At 51.1% G+C, this 16,677-nt stretch overlaps 1 protein-coding gene across 1 annotated transcript in view; it reads left to right on the top strand.

The window, feature by feature from the left end:
* The window catches only part of NTN1 (netrin 1), a 100,575-nt gene that overhangs the window by 62,918 nt on the left and 20,980 nt on the right, over positions 1–16,677 (top strand). The window contains exons 3-4 of the mRNA XM_065693877.1: positions 5,287–5,436; positions 8,519–8,572. Of these exons, the coding sequence (XP_065549949.1) occupies positions 5,287–5,436; positions 8,519–8,572 (204 nt within the window). The remainder of the gene's footprint in view (positions 1–5,286; positions 5,437–8,518; positions 8,573–16,677) is intronic.

Genomic DNA, 16,677 nt, shown 5'->3' with positions numbered 1-16,677 from the left:
GACATGGATTGCAGTTACAGGAGGACAATTGAACTCACCCCAGAAGTTCCACACACCTTGCATTCCCCAGGCTGATGTGCTCACTGGAACCTGGATTTAAAGTATCCAGGTTACTAAAGACAGTGAAGAAGGAGAAAATAATTCTACAACTACATAAAAGCTTGCTTAAGTAGTAATGTCTGAACCATACCTCTAAATACTAAACCACAAGACTAAGTGAAATATATTTACTGCATCATGGTTACGTGGGCTGTGCCATTGAAGTGACAGGAAAACTTCAGTTCAGTTGTTTTGACATTTTGCTGAATCAAAGCATCCACACCAGAAGCTTGATTTTGATGCTTTCTTTTTTCCAGCAGAAAGCTTCTGTACCACATTTTTTTGCACCAGTTGGAGTCCTTGGACGAAAGAAGGAAAGCAATCAAAAGGGAGGCAATTTGGCCTTGATTTTGGAAAAGCATTTAAAAGCATGGTTAAATATAAACACGTACCTAAGGCACATTGGCTATAGGGTACTTATTTTCATACTTGAAACTGACTGTGATTTCCTGAAGGAGGTTCCTTCTCAGAACAGGAACCTTCACCCATGACTACTGCAAATTAAGGGGTTTTTTCTCGTTTAATGCATTGCTGTTTTACTGCTTCATGCATGGCACAGCATAAAGCAATCATGCTTTGGGCTTTTAAATCTGGAAGCCCTGGAGTTATCATTGCAGATACTGGAATCTGGACACCCCGTGATATCAAGTGGTTTTCTGTTGTTCAAATGGATTTTTCATCATTCTGAAGACTGCCCAAGGAAGCATCTTCCCCAAAACAGGAAGATGCTAATTCTCCAAAAATGCAGATCCTTTCAGGTGCCTTCTCCAAAAAGGTCATGCTTGAAGAGCGCTAAGCCCGGAGATTTAGCCCACTGTTTACCTTTCAGCACACGTGTGTGGGGGCAGATGAGCAGCCAGGAATACCTCTGACCAAAACTCAGGGGTGGAAAAATATTTGCGTTTTTGTCATGCTGTCAACCTTCAGTGGCACAGACACACCAGGGCATTTCGCATCCATCCATGCATGGTCCTAAGACTTGCTTTCAGGCATTTTTTAGTCCCAAACCAGCCAAATCTCAGCTGAGGCAACAGAAATGCACCATTGCCTCTGCTCGAGCGGACGACGGCCTGCCTCAGCAGATTTGTGCATGTAATAGTGGCTTGTCTTAGAAGCTTCAGACAGAGTTATTAAACTCCACGACAGACAGTTTTGCAATAGCATGCCCCCAGGGGAAACCTCTTCCTAACTGCAGGCCGTTAGTAGCTGGCTTGGAGTGCTTATATCTGTATATATATTAATCCCAGCTAATGTAACTACAGATGTTCTCATTCATAGGCCTATCTAATCCTGTTGGGCCTTTGCCATGGTGTCTCGTAGCATGAGTTCTACGAGTTAATTACGTGCAGTGCAAAGAAGCATTTCCTTTTATCATTGAAAAAGGTTGCCTTTTAAATGCATTGAATGTCCCTTTGTTCCTGTGTTTTAAGGACCAGTGAAGAGGAGCACCTGTCTGACCTTCTCGGCACTGTGCATTACTTGGCATCCCTCCATCGTCTCTTGGCAAGGCCTTCCTAATCTTTTCCATCGCCCTCAGATGGGTGCCTCTCTGCGCCTTTTACTCCGGTTTCCCAGCTGAGGACGTACTATTGATTTCTATAGTGTCATGATATTACATTCAGTGTTACTCTCTACCCTTTTCATAATACAACCTACCATCTTGTTGCTCTTCTGAGCTCTGTTGCAATCAGCCAGATGTTTCATTGACTCCTAGATCTTTTCCTGGAGTGGTTGTAGTTAATTGGGCCTTCAGCATGCATAAGCCATCCTGTTTCCTCCTTCCAATTATGCATCCTTCTGCACACTGTTTTTTTTCTGCTATCCTCTCACCCATTCGGCCACTTTGTGTCAGTCTTGCAGACCTACATGGTCTCCTCACATTTGGATGAGCCAAGCTGAAGATGATAACCTAGAAATGATGTTAACTCCCTTCTTTCCAGGTCATGGCTATTATATAAGAAAAATCACATTTTCTGGACAGAGGCACCCCCACCACTGCCCTCCCTCCCCGTTAAAGCCTCACTATATATTCCCATTCCTTGTTTTCTGCTCCACAGCCAGGTTTTTAAGCAGGAAATAACTTCATTTTCCACCAGTAATTCCTGGTCATCTCTGCCACAGGCACTCATCACAGATTTTTTCTTAAAGGTTTTATGAAAGAACTAAATCATGACAGTTGTTTCCCTTCCCCCTGATTCTGTGTGAACTACCAGATGAAAGATGCACCATTTTCTTGCAGCATCATTCCTGTTTGTTCCTCTCACATCTCACTCCCTGCACCATTGCATTGTCCTCTATGGGGTGATCCGTTTAAGCAAAGCATGAGGATACAGAGGACAAATCAGCTGATATCCCCTATATTATCTCTAAGGATGGCCCAGGCACTCTCCTTTGGTCGTCAGTGAGGTTTTTCTCAGCTCTGCCTCACTGTCTCTGCTCTGCTTAGTGCAGGGGACTGCTGATACTCTGCATCGCGGTGAGTAACGAACAAACACTTGCACCCAGGAAGTCCAGGCATATAAACATGTTTTGTGAATCTAAAGGTGTCTATCAGAAAGGCAGTGAGGATGCCAAAGGGGTGTTTGTACCACCTTTGCGACTCTGGGGCAGGTCTTTCCTTAGTTTGGGGTTACAACGCAAAGGAATTTGAACTGTACTGGAAAAATCAGCAGTAACCACCAGCAGCCCATGGCCGAGGAAGGAGAAGGAAGAGCCTGTAATTGCTGGCTGCAAGTGTTTGCACTGGCCAGGGAACTGCAAATTGCCTTTAATTGTTCCTAATTGCTGGCACTAGTTCAGTTCCTCCAGGATAGAGACCACAAGTGTGCATCTGCAGACACTGCTTAGACCCCCTCCTGCCTCCCCATGCCAGGAGGGCTGAGCTGCTGCTGCTTCAGAGAGTTTTCTGGAAGATGGAGAAGTCAAAATGGGGTCAGGCACTGAAGGGGCCGGAGTGGCGCTGCCCAGAACACTTGTCCCAGGCTCGCAGAGTCCTGTGCTGCAGTGAAGAGCAGGGGACCAGTGTCAGAAAGCACATCCCTCCACCCCGAGAGGGTTTAGCATACGGCGTGTTGGAGGACAGCAGCCTTTGAGCAGGGGGTTCTCTTGGTGAGGTTCTGGACCAAGGGCCAGTGATTCCCAGCTCCTCTGCCACTTGTCTGCTTTTAGCCACATCACACGTGCCCACGGGGATGTGGCCAACATCTGTGCTGCAGACCCCTTGCAGGAGCCCAGCCTGAGGAGAGAGTAGACAACCTCAGACAGATACGTCTGTAAAAATAACCACGGCAGCTTTGGACAAGCTGTGCCGAAGCATTACCTCATGAGGGAAGGAAGCAGCAGCATCGCTGTTTATTTATGTGGTGTCCAAAGAGTACTCTGTGCTCTGCAGCCTGTCCTCCAAGAGCCTGATTCTGTAAATCTTACTCATCACAAAGGCTTTTTTTTTCCCCCTTTTTCTCCTCTTTCTTCCCCCTCTCTCATCCATGTGGTCCCACTGCAGTCACTGCAATCCGCTCACATGGGGGAGGATTACTCACAGGATGGGGGTTTGCAGGCGATGCCTGAAACCAGCACGCGCAGCCCCAGCGGGGACGCCTGAAACATGAGGCAAGTTCCTCCCCATCCTCCTGCCCTTTGCCTCTTCTTGTGTAACCCTTCCCTGATTTGCTTATTTTTGTGTTAACTCCTGCCTTTCTGCTCTTCTTTAACCCTTTTCTGTCCCGTTCCTTCTTCAGGCTCTTTATTAAGGTATTTCTATTTCCTCTCCCCCAGCAATACTGAAGCCATCCCCTGGGGCTGCAGCGTGCAGGCTTTCCCACCTAAACATCCTCTGCTCTCTGCACCCATCACCAGCCACACTGATTCAATGTTGAAACTTTTCCAACCAAAACTGGGTTTGCTAGAAAAGTTTTCCGCCACAGACAAGTTTGAAGTGCCTGGTTCCAGAGCCAGCTCCAGGCAGGGGGTAAGAGCAGGACTTTTACTCAAAAACCCCAAATCAGAAGTGTTCAAAAACCCCAAATCAGAGCTCCCCTGAGGGGCATGAGGAGAGCAGGAGCTGTGCTCCCCCGGCAGGGTTCTGGCTGGCTCATTCCCGAGGATGCTGCACAAGAAAAGGAAAGCTTTCCTGCCTTTCCCTGCCACCGCTCAGCAGGGGCAGACCACAGTCTGGCATGGCTCTTGCAGCTCTTAGAAATCAGGGCTGTTAACAAATGTGCGAGGCCATAATCCTTTTGGAGCAGTGATGATAACAAGCCCTGATGGGGTTTTTTAGCTTCTTTTTTTTTCCCCCTGTAGCAAACAGCTGCGCCGGTAAGTCCCACTGTGGGAAATGAGATGGTGAATGTTTTCAAGTGCAGTATTTACATCCCCTGCCAAACCCTTCACATCTGCCCAGCTCTGCTGTCAAGCCTCCATCCATCTGGCCGGGAACAGCAGGTCCTTCAGCCTGCCTGCATCCCACAAGGGCATTTCCTTCCTGTGCCTGCAGTGCCAGCTGCCAGGGATGCTGCTCAGCGGGGAAGGGCTCAAGAGAGAGAACTGAAACGAGGGTGGTTTTGTGGGTTTTTTTCTGCAGTGCGCATGAAATGAATTCCCAACATCTCTAAAAGCAGTTGTTTTCTGCCTGAGGTCTCGTGTGTGGAGGGGTGATGAAATGCTCCTTGATTTTGTACCTCTTCCTTACAGCCCCATCACAGCTCCAGGGACCCCAAGGGAGTTTGAAGTGGCTGGGATGTGGGCAGTGGGTGCTGTGGCTCCCCAAGCCTTGCCTGCCCCCCTCGTCCTCAAGTCCCGCACACTGTTGATCACAGCGCCCGTGGGACACGGCCGTTGCAGTGTGCAGGGGTGGGGGTCCTGGAGCGGGTCCACGCTGTGCTCATTGCCCTCATTGCCCTGGGAAGGATGTCTCGGCTGTGGTTCCATCTTTGCAGTGGGACCAGCTGCGGCTCAGCTGCCCCTCCCTGGCACTGTCCCCTCTGCACCAAGCGATGACCACGATGGCCAAACGCCACCTCTGTTTCAGGTCAGCGCAGTCCTGGCTGGACGGGACATTTGCTGGAGCTCTGCACCACTGAGGAGAAGGTGGAGCTGTGCCAGGAGCGCTGCGGCAGCCCTGTTCCCTCCAGCACCACCTGCACCCGCGCTCTTCCTCCCTGACCGTCTTGTTGTGTGTTCCCCCCACAGAGTGCGATTGCCATCCCGTGGGTGCCGCCGGCCAAACCTGTAACCAAACCACAGGCCAATGTCCCTGTAAAGACGGTGTCACCGGCATCACGTGCAATCGATGCGCCAAAGGCTACCAGCAAAGCCGGTCTCCCATTGCCCCCTGCATAAGTAGGTGGATTGCTCTTTCCGTGTCTTTAGATTAGAGATATTAACCTGTATAAATCCACAGAAGCCACTGCCCGGGCTGGGCAGCTACTAACCCACCACATCTGTGCCAACAGGCAGTGCTCAGGGGATGACGGGCCTGTGACCCCTGACCAGCTCTACTGCCCATAGGTCGCATCATCCAAAATTCACCCATAGCTTCCAAGTAGCTCATCTGCCTTCTGTGTGGCTTGTGTGAAGGAATCTACAGCCAAATTTGCCAGTAATCTGATTCTGCTTCGTGGAGAGAGCACATTTGCTTTGAGGTACCACATCAGGTCTGGATGCTGCAGCGGATCACTACAAATCCAAAATCAGGCTGTGTGCTGTACTGGTACAGAGCTCAAATCAGAGGAACTGCTGGTTTTCTGGAGCTGCCATCGCAGTAACACAGCCAGTAGCACCTGGATTGCTAAACAGGATCTTGCACTCACACAACCCACCCAGAAATGCAGGCTGTTTTTGTCTTTGCTTTCTTGGGTTTGCTTTTTAATTTGGCTTCCCAAAGTCACTGTCATCCTCCACTCTCACAACAGCATCACGCACCACGTACAGCTCCCAAAGTCTCTCTGTTGCAGCACCTGTTCTGCAGACATCCACATCCCCAGCCAGTCCCTCTGAGCGCTCACTGCTGGGACAAGGTGTGCTTCAGCCCAGTGCTCCTCTCTGCTGCCTGCTGGTTTTGCTGTTATTGGATCATGCAATAGCTCATGCACTTCATGCGAGACATCACCTGCCCTAACGAAACAAAGCACTGGAATTACGGTGCCTGGGATAGGCTGGGAAGGAGGGGCTGCTCCCCTCGAGGCTGACTCCCTGCTGCTAAAGGGGGCAAGAAGGCGCAATGGGAAAAGTGAATGTTGAAAGAATCAAGTCTTTGTTGGGAACCCACATGCTGTCCCCTCACAGCATCTGCCTCTTGGGTTGGCCATTGCCAAGCTATGGGGCAGATACCCTTTCTCCACCTTCTCCTGCTGAAGAAAACATACATTCCAGGGTGGTTTTCGGTCACTAGAGAGTCATTCTTCCCTGTTTTGCAATGGGACAGCAAGAGCTCAAACCAGATGCTTGTTTCCCCAAGATGCTACAGTCACGGCTTCAGTATGCTTTGCAGCAAGTATGCGCAAAGGTTTATCATTAATCATTCCCCAGAGCCATGGTAAATCAGAGAGTAAATTGTTCCTTGCATCACCTCCCTTGGGATTCATCGCACTAAATAAAGACAGACACAGAATTTCAACACAGTCCAAGCAGGCGTTTGGAGCTGGGCTGTGCTCACAGAGCCTGTGCTCCAGGATGCTCACACCAGGATGTGGTGTGTGCCTGGAAGGGCTGCCCTGCCCTGGCCCTTGTACCTGGCCACCAGCCTGGCACCCACAAGAGCCCCTGACTGCTGTGTCTCTAAAAAACGTCCTTTCTGAAGGGCCAAAACTTGTGTTCAGATGTGTTTCAAGCAACACTCTGGCCTGGCTATGAAGCCGCTGTGCAGTTGTTGGGAGTCTGATCTCCACATACGATGCTAAAGCAGTTAAAGTGAGGATATGAGCAACTCACAATTCTCTCATCCTAGAAAAACCCAACCAGCACATTTTCATCCTTGAAAAATGTCAGACAGTGCACCCTGCGGGGGGGGGGGGGGGGGGGGGGGTGCACTTCACAGGCATTTTATACATGCTTACTAGAGAGCACTTGCCCTCCATCCCTTCGCACACTGCTCTCCTGTCTGGCACTGGGAGGGTACATGTGCGCTGCAGCTAGCAAGGGGCTGTCCACCTTCTCTGCAAGAGCAGTTACTCTCTGATTTACCACTGCTTACATCTTCCTTGTCCCAAAGACTAATAGTCATGCAACAATCACATCATGGGGAACGAACTAGGCACCAGTGGGGTCTGTCTGAACTGCAGCCCACACCAGCAAGGATGAGCACCCATCCAGATGCTGGCTGTTCATGTACTGCCTGATGATGCACTATGTGTTTCACGTGAGTTTGAGCCTGTGTTAAATTGCATGAGCACTGAACAGCTCCAAAAGTCATCTAATGCTAACTGGGCTGCATCCCTATGAGCTGCCATCATTGCAATTCAGACAGACCCCAGCAATCCCTGCCTCTATGGCCAGGCAGGTTCCTGAGACCAAAAGCAGAAAAAAGACTGATGCCAACCCTCAGATCATGCTGAAATTCCACTTTCAAAATGGACTGGTGGTGTGTTCCCCTGCCAGGATTCCCAGGGATGCACAGAAATTGCATCACTGTGCCCTAAATGCACAAAAGATGTCAGCAATGAGATCTGTGTATGTGTACTCGGGAAAGGAGATCATCTTGCCAAAGTTGGGACCATATAATGTGCTCCATCTGCAGTCCATCCTTTTTAGCATCAACAAACACAGTCAGACTTGGGCATGAATATCCAGAACATTATATGGCTTCAGCTGCGCAAAGCCAGCCCCAAATCAAAACCAGTGTTCATTGCATTGGCACCAGATATGTTTCTGTTTCCTTTAAATAACACTCGCATCACAGCATATAGATGAATGCTTTACCTGCATGCTACCTCACACAAGAGGAGGGGTAGCACTGCCTCAGGCATGGATGGAAACAGGAGCTGAAAGGGACAACCCAGGGACAAGGAAAGGCAGCAGTGCTCCACTGTCCGCTGGGGCTGGGCACCCTGCACCCTCCAAGCCCCTGCAACAGCATCCCTTACCCTGGGGTGCACAGTGGGACCTAGCACTTGCAGCAGGTTGTGTCTGGGACCATATCAGTTCTCTGGCTGCCTCTATCTTCTTTTATTTGCAGCCAAAGCTGAAAGTTTTGGGTTTTCCTACACCCTTTCTGAGGCCCAGTTCCCCAGTAGGTACAGGCCTGATTGCTGCTCTCTGGGGCTCTTGCAAAGCTCCTTGCTAGAGGACGTAGTTGGGAAACATCTCCCATGGTTGGGAAGGGAAAATGAGGTGTGTGCAGGGGCCAGGCTCTTTGGGATCTGGAATAATACCTCCTACTTTTATCTCCTCTCCTTTCCTATCTGCTTCTCGCTGTCCTGAGCAGAGATCCCTGCCGCTCCCCCCACCACGGCCGCCAGCAGCACAGAGGAGCCTGCAGGTATGTTGTCTGTTCTTTTAAAGCATCTTGATGATAAATGTCTTTTGAGCCATCATCAGCCTGAGATGAAATTGCAGGTTCTTCTTATGCCCTAAATGTCCAAGTGTTTGAAAGGCGTGTTCAGCATCCCGGGAGATGGGTGTTTCTAGGAACACATGGGAGCGTAGAGAAGATGCAGAAAAGTTGTCCCAGAGGAGCTGTATCTATTACTCAATGTGGAAGCAATGTTTGATGGGAAAGAGGTAAGGACTCAAGACCACCACTGGCTGATAGTTGAAGTTTAAGGGTTGCCTTCCCAAGAGGCTATCAGTTTCACTGAGTTCTGCTGGAGAAGGACTGCAGAAACAAAAATCATCCAAAAGAGAACAAAAAACCTAAGCACTGCTTGCTGCTGCATGGAAGCATTGCCTTTATTTGCCTGTTATTTCTTGTGATAAGCAACCTTAGGTGCTAATGTGACTTGTGTATGCTATGGCAATGTGTCTCATGTCTGCCTTTGTGTGTCCTCGGTGTGGGACACGCTGTGGTTAGTGGCATTGTTGGGGCCAGTTGTGCTCAGAAGTGTCTCAAGGCCAGCGACTGTAAGAGCAAGGGAAGCTTGGTGCCTCTTACATTGGAGCAAGAGGTCCTGCAGCCAGGGGACAGCAGCACAGCCCTCATGGACTTGGATCACCATATATATGCAAGCTGCAATGCAGAGGATAGTCCTGAGAAAGCTTTGGAATATCAGTGTATGTACCCTCCTGTTCCCCTCCCTTGTCCTTGCACTAAATACTACCCATGCAACTGGGGCTCAACCTGTCTCTTCATACACCCCATCTCCACCACCACAACTGCACCAACACCGCACCATCATCCCCTCCTTATCTACACCCCTAGAGAGGCTGACTCCTGCTCCACCGTGTCACTGGGGGACTATCCTGTCCCCAGTTCCCCCAGGTCAGATTGGTCTGAGCAGGGGATGATGGCAGGAGCCAGAGGCCTCAGAAAAGGGTTACTTACCTTGTCCCGCTGCGGAGGATTCTGAGGCCATTTGAGCAGTGCCGGGGCTGTGAATGGCACGGGGTGTAAAGGCTGTTTACTTTTGTCCCACCAGTGCAGCAGGGGTCATAAATTAAGGATTTGGTACTAAAAGTGACGGACATCACCTTGAGTTGAACTCTGAGCCAATGCTTGTCCTGTGGCAGGGCTTTTCATGCAGGCTGTGCCTGTTGCTGTATGCTCAGGAGCTCTTCCAGAGATGGGAAGCCCAGGGAGCAAAAGGACAGAGGTCTGCAGTCATGGGAAAGCAAAGCCCAGGGTTTTCTGTAGAACCGATACACAGGACAAGTTCTGCTGCTTGTAAGCACAGTAGCAGCAACTCTTGTTTCAGGGTCTTGCCTTAGGCTGGTAGGAGCAAAAACCAAACTGCAGCCTTGGGTTTGTGCCTATTGCTTTGTGATGCTTCCTAAAGAGTCTCCACTGACATGCAGGGCTGAAAGGAGCATAGAGACACAGCAAAAACCTGCCTCAGCCATGCTGCCAGCTCAGGTGCTGGTGACCAGTCCTTTTGCTGCTTTGCCTTACAAATTAGGTGTCAACATGAGGCACGTGGTTTGGTGAGTCCATCACAATGAAGTACTGGGCTATTAAGAAGAGACTGTCCCACCTAATGATCTGAAGCCAAGCAGTGGAAGGTCTTGTCTTTCTTACAGCACTGTTTCCGGGCAATGTGGGCCTTGCTTACCCACCTCCATCAGGATAAATCTCCCCCATCTCCTGAGGAGCTCAATTAGAGCCCATAGTGAACCTCACCACCTCCTTTTCCCCACAGAGAACTCCTTCCCTGAGCTCCTGTTCCACCCCCCATCTTTTCCTGTCTGCAAGGGACCCCATGGCAGACCCAAGCCCTGGCATGGACAGGCACACCCTGAGTCTTCTCATGACCAACGTGAGAGCTGGCAGCTCCTGCAGCCTCTGCAGCTCCTTCATTCACCCAACACTGCAGTTTGGGGCAATGTTGTAGGTGCATCCCAGCAGTGCCACCTGAACGTGCTGGATGCATGGGGCAGAGAGGGTCACCAGATTTCTCATGGGCTCCTGCTGTTCAGCAGGGACTTGCAGACTAAGCGTTCTGTCTCATGGCCTGGGAACACTGAGGTTTTGTGCTCCACACCAGGATCCTTCTGTTCCTCCCACCACAGCCTCCCAAACCCACTGTTCCGAGCCTGCTGCAGGGGTGGCAGAGCAGACCTCTCGTACCACAATGCCACAGTCTCTGTCAAAGAATGTGGATGTTTGGCAGCTGAGGAGATGCAGAGATGTCTTCTTACAGCCCTTGCTGCAAGGAGCTTGGCTCCTGAGGTCAAGACCTGTGTATGTAGCTGTAGCACCTCCATGCTTGCACCTTCACTGACCCAGGGAGCAGAAGCAGCCGCATCCCTCCCAGTGTATCTGCCCCAGCCCTTTCCTAAGGCAGGACTTGGCTTGTGCCATCCCCTCCCCTGCCTGAAATGAGGTTGCATGGCCTGGGATGCATTTCTTAATGAGTGAAAGATTGCTTTGCCCATCCCTCAGGTCAGTTTTGCATGCAGCTTGCCCTGTTAAGCCAGCCGGTGGCAAGTGGTGACACTTGAGCAGTGTCCCCAAATTTGAACTGGCCACAGGGATTTCTCAGTGTCCTTTTGTTGCTGTTAGGAGCTCATTTATCTGGCTATGCTGCTTTTCATGAGTCCAAAGAGGCCTTTCTGAGGACATTCTCTATTATTCAGTCTTTCCATGCCAGTCCCCATATCCTCCTGCATCTTTCCAGAGTGTGACCATGAGAGGGGCTGCACGCAGCCAAGGTCTTGGAGGAAGCAGCGTTTGCCCACATCCATCAGCTAACATTCTGGCTTGAGAGGAAAGAGCTGCTTAAGTCCCAGCCCTGCTGTACCTATGGGAGAGGACAGGTTTGAGGGTGACACATCTCCCACTTGTGTGCTCCATGTGGGTACCAACACAGCTGCAAAAACTGCTGCTTTCTGTGACCTCTCCACACTGTTCTGGGCAGATGCCAACTGGGGCAGCTGCATTCGGCCTCCACAGATTCCATGTGCCACCTCGATTGGCCACAGCCCTCATCAGTGTCTGCCCTGAGCTGATGTGCTGTGGCAGTGTGACCCGCAGCAGCCCTGGGCTGTGAGTCACAGCCGCCAGCCTGGTGCCAGGCACGGTGCCGGGTGGGCCGGTGCGGGGGCTGATGCCCCCACAACCAGGGGGAGCAAGCCAAAAGCACGGAGCCTGCAGCAACGGGACCCTTGAGCAGGACGAGGGGATGCACAGCCTATTGCAGGCACAGAACGTAGACACTTTGGTGAAGAGCAGGTCCTGGTGCAGCAGGTGGGGAGAGCTTGGTGCATCCCATGCATTTCCCTGGATGAGTGCCAAGAGGGATGGCTATAGGGATCAGAGCTGTGTTGATCAGGATGTGCCCTTCACATCTGACCGAAGCTTTGGATAAGTGTCTGCAATACTTCCCAGCCTTGCTACAAAGGGGACATCTCACACTGGTGCTGCTGGCATGGTTGCAGCCCCCAGTCGCGAGCCCCAGCAGATCCTGCCAGTGAACAGCCCCACTAGGGAGGGAGCAAGTCCCATAGCTCTGCATCGTTGTTGAGGAGAGAAAGGTCATTTAGGGATCTGCTCAAGCCCAACCAAGTTTGCATAAGGCCAGTAGCTGAGAACATTCCAGCAGGGTTAGAGACCTCCCTTCAGCAAAGGAACCTCTTGCTGGATGCTGGGAGAGGGTTAGCTGTGGGCTGGGAGCGAGTCGGGTGTCCTGACAGCCTGCGAGACACAACTTGACTGCGTCTCTTGGATCCCCATGTTGCTGGAGGGCTGGATCTCCCTGATCCCTGCCCAAAGGTGCGACCAGGGAGCAATCCATCTCACCAGGCACTGCTCATGCTGCCTCCCTGTGAAAGACCAGCGGAGGCCAAGCCAAGTTGAGCAATCTGATGGGCCCAGCATCTGATCGTAATTCTTCTTGCAGTGATTTTTATTGGACTTTTTAAGTACCATTTTGTCCAGGGAGCTTGAACCCTCCATATTTCAGCCTTTCCTCTCAGTGGGGAGCATCAGGCAGTGTTGGTTTTTGGCCTTGCTGAGCCCTCACCACCACCCTGAAGCATTTTGCTGAAATTCATGGTATTTTCTTGACAAATCCTTAAATCAGTATGTCAGGGAGGCAGAACTCCCAGAGTATAGGAACAACAGGGTTCTAGAGATGGAGAGACTTTGGTTGCAGCCATTTCTGGGAGAGATGCTGCTTTATTTCCTTTGCTCATAGCAATGCAGAACAGGAAGTGCTTTCCACTCCAAGAGCCGAGTTAGCACCACCACCAATCACCACTCCCAGTCAATGAGGGGTATCTTTCAGAAGAGCACGGGCCAAAGCTGGCCTTGATACAAGGGGTGGAACAATGTCAGCTTTGGCGTCGGGGGTCCTGCCTGTCTCTGCTTAGCTCTCAGAGGTCCAAATCAAATTTGGGGAAATGGTCCAAAGCTGAATTGTTTAGATGAGATGCATTCATGCTCACCCATGCCAGGAGATTGGAGGATAAGGACAGAGTGCTTCTTACTGTTACGGCCAGGGGAGAAAAGCTCTTGCTACCACCCCATCCATTTCTGGTCCTATTCAGAGACGCAGAAGGGGCCACAGTGAAAGGACAAAAAAAAAATGTAACAGTGGGGGGAAAAGGTCTACCAACTGCCAGTCAGTTGCTGTCTTATCTGAACTGAATCCAGGTCTGCTTGGAAATGATTATCTTAGGTGGATGATTTCAGCTCGTGGGCTTAAATGAAACCAGGTGATTGGACGGATGCAGTTCTGTGTGGTTTTCCCCTGGAAATCCATCTCTGCAGTTTCAAAACCAGATTTGGATTTTCCAGAAGTCATTTGGGCTCAAGGTGTTGCTGGGCCCTTTTGTTCCTGGCTGGGGAGGAAGAGGGTGGATATAATTGCAGAAAAGGGGAAACCCCCTCTCTTAGCAATCCCTGGATGTGCATGGACCAGAAGCAGCTTGGCTGCGGCTTGCAGCTTTCCCAGGGTGCAGAGGCGGTGCAGAGGTGGGGATGTGGGTGCATGCAATGGTAGGCGAGGATGATGAACACCTTCCCAAAGGGAGATGGGCAGTCAGGTCTCTGGGCTCCGCTCTGGAACAATCTGGAAGAGCCTCAAGGGAAAAAACAGAAAAGCCCCAACCAAAATCCATCCCCAACCCCACGTGAGCTGCCGGAGCCCTTCCTGCTCCTGTGTCTGCTTAGAAAAAACACACACAAAGGTTATGGCTTCAGTCCAGGAAAATAGAAACTCTGTAGGAAACAGTAGAAAACATTCCCTTGAACTCTCCACCCGCTCACACCAGACGCCAAACCCCACCACATCCTTAGGAGCTTTTGGGTCAAGGCACCGTCCTTATGCCACCCACTCCATCTCTGTGCACCACATGTACCTGCACAGTCATACTCCACACAGACCTCCTCCTGCAACCTCTGTGATGCTCTCTGGACCTCTTGCCACCCTGCACCCGTGTCCCACATTTGGGAGCCCCCCTGATGTCCTCCCATCCTATCCCATGGCAGAGCTGGAGACTATGCATGCTTCCCAGGATGCAGGTGGCTTTTCACTACTTATAGGCTCAGGCTCTGTGGTGAAATTGCCAAATTTTAGCCAGAATCCATCCACCAAGACCCAGGAATAGGGAAAACTGGCCTCTGATGAGCTGGTACTCCTGCTGCAGCATCATTTGCTGGTGGTCACAGTAGTCCTGCCCTAAGAAATGGTTGATTTTCTCTCATCTGGAGGTTGAAAGCTTTACTTTTTTGCCTGCCCCTGCCTAGATGAATCAAGGCGATGCCTTGTACTTGCATGCACCCTGCTCCCAGGTACATGCCATCACCCCCAGCGCAGTCAGCGAGGTGAGCAGCAGGAGCATGGCTTGTTCATCCCACAGCAGAAGGGCAAAATGCAGATTTCAGAGGGTGGTCACAGGCTCAAAGCTGACCTTGTAGATGGAGATGGAGGAAGAGGCATCCCTAAGGTCTGCTGCCACCAGCACTCCATCACCGCAGCAAAACCTCACCAGGGACTGTTAGAAGATGCGTTAAATCACTTGCTCCCACCACAGGTACAGAGGCTGTGACTGAATTTCACAGTTTGGGCAGTGGGAAGCCACCTCCTTATTTCCAGCCTCGCAGCCAACTTGTACCCATGCATCCCTATGAGAACATGACCTTTTTGGCCCAACAGCTCCACTGCCAAGCAGAGGTTGTGGACCACTGTCCTCCCTGCTCACCATCACATAAACACTGTGAACGTCACTGCAGCAACAGCTTCAAGGGAAAAGTGGCATTGGGAAAGGATTAAATGTACCGTAGCTCCTTTTAATGAGCTGCAGCAGCTGGAAACATGGAGTCGATGCCATGTGAGCCTCCAGCTGCTTCCACAATGTCTGTGAGGGGTGCGAGGCTCGCTCGGAAAATGACAGCGTCGAGGCAGGCCACTGGCATCACGCAGCGCCTCCGGTCAGGATGGGACATGGGGCCAAACTGCTGCTCCCCAGCCCCTTCCCAAGTGCTTATCTAACCCGCTGAACCAGCTCCATCCCCAGGTAAAGTCACACAATGGTTGCATTTGGATGGTGGCACTTTCCCATGGCATCTCACCAGCATAGCCTAGGGAGCTGTGCCAGAGGGGCCGGGGAAATGACCCTGGAAACTCCATCTCCCCATGCCTCCCACAGCCGCGGGCGCCCATGGGGTGATGGCTGGGTTGGGGTCTCTCCCTTGTGCCATGGTTTTGTCTCAGAGGTGGCCCTAGACCAACCCTGCCAATGTGCATTGAACATTGCAACCCTCCACGATCCCAGATAGACAGTGCCAAGCAGGTCTGTGTCCAGGCTGGGCTGGTTGGGCACAGCACAGCCTCCCAACCTCCTCCAGTCTCCACACCAGGGTGGTTGACCCAGCTCAGTGCTGTGCTCCCAAGGAACCTGCACTGCCTCCTGCCTGATGGAGAAATCAATGCTCTCCATGGAGCAGGCTCCTGAGGGAGGCTGGTTCTTGGGGGCATCTCCTTTATCAGAGGCAGACTTGAAAAAACAGACCAAAAAAACAATTTACATAGCACCTTGTAAATTTAACATGGAAGGGACTATCGAAAGACATTGTATTAACATTGTGTATTGAGAAGAAAAAGCTAGAGGAGGTGCCTGATTTCAAACTAGATTTGTCTCCAGACCAACAAGGGAGATCACAGTCTTAGCTCTCCAGAACTGCACACAGACTACCAGCTAGCCTTAGTTTTCCTTTGGGTTTGGAGCAGCAACTCGTCTTGGTCACCCCCCAGCATTGATATTCAACAGAGAGGAGCATGTGCAGGTGTGTGCGCACTGGTGTTAGCACTGGCACATCTGGAGGGGATCAGCAGTGCAAAGCTGGAGCCAGGTGCAGGACTTGGCACAAAGGCTCCCAGTTGCTGGCCAGGCTGAGGAGGAGCTGCCAGGCTCTGTCTTGGGAGGATGCTCCCAGAGCCAGGGGTGGGGTATGGCCAGGATGGGACTTTGCACTGGTAGAGAGAAAAATCACAGCTCTTCACTCCAAGGAAGCGGTAAGAGTGAGCACAAGCTCTGCAGAGAGCTGGGAGCATCCCACAGGCTGGGAAGAAAGCTCTGGAGGCAAAATTCTCATTTCAGTCACCCTGGTGTAAGCCTGGGATCAGTCTGGAGGTCTCCAGCTTTGTACCCATCCAAATGAGTAATTAATTCAGCCCTGCATGGGTATTCTCTCACTTGTCTCATGCTGTAAGCAAGGTGATGGATTGACTGCATGATTGATTGACTGATTGATTGGTTGAAGCATCCAGCTCCCTCCTGAAAAGAGGTTTCTCATGGTGACCCACAGTAAATGGCTGTGAGCACAATAGGGGTGAGGGGCTTCCCGTGAGGACACTTTTGGTCACTTCAAAATATGTCAGGAAGTCTGTGAACAGCCCCTCCCCTGCACCCAGCCCCCCCCCCCCCCCGAAAAAACCCAAAAAAACCCAAACAAACAAACAAACAAAAAAAAAAACCAACCACCACAAA

This window comes from Lathamus discolor, chromosome 13, assembly GCF_037157495.1.
Source record: "Lathamus discolor isolate bLatDis1 chromosome 13, bLatDis1.hap1, whole genome shotgun sequence".
NCBI lineage: Eukaryota > Metazoa > Chordata > Aves > Psittaciformes > Psittacidae > Lathamus > Lathamus discolor.
This window is presented reverse-complemented; position numbering and strand designations above follow the sequence as displayed.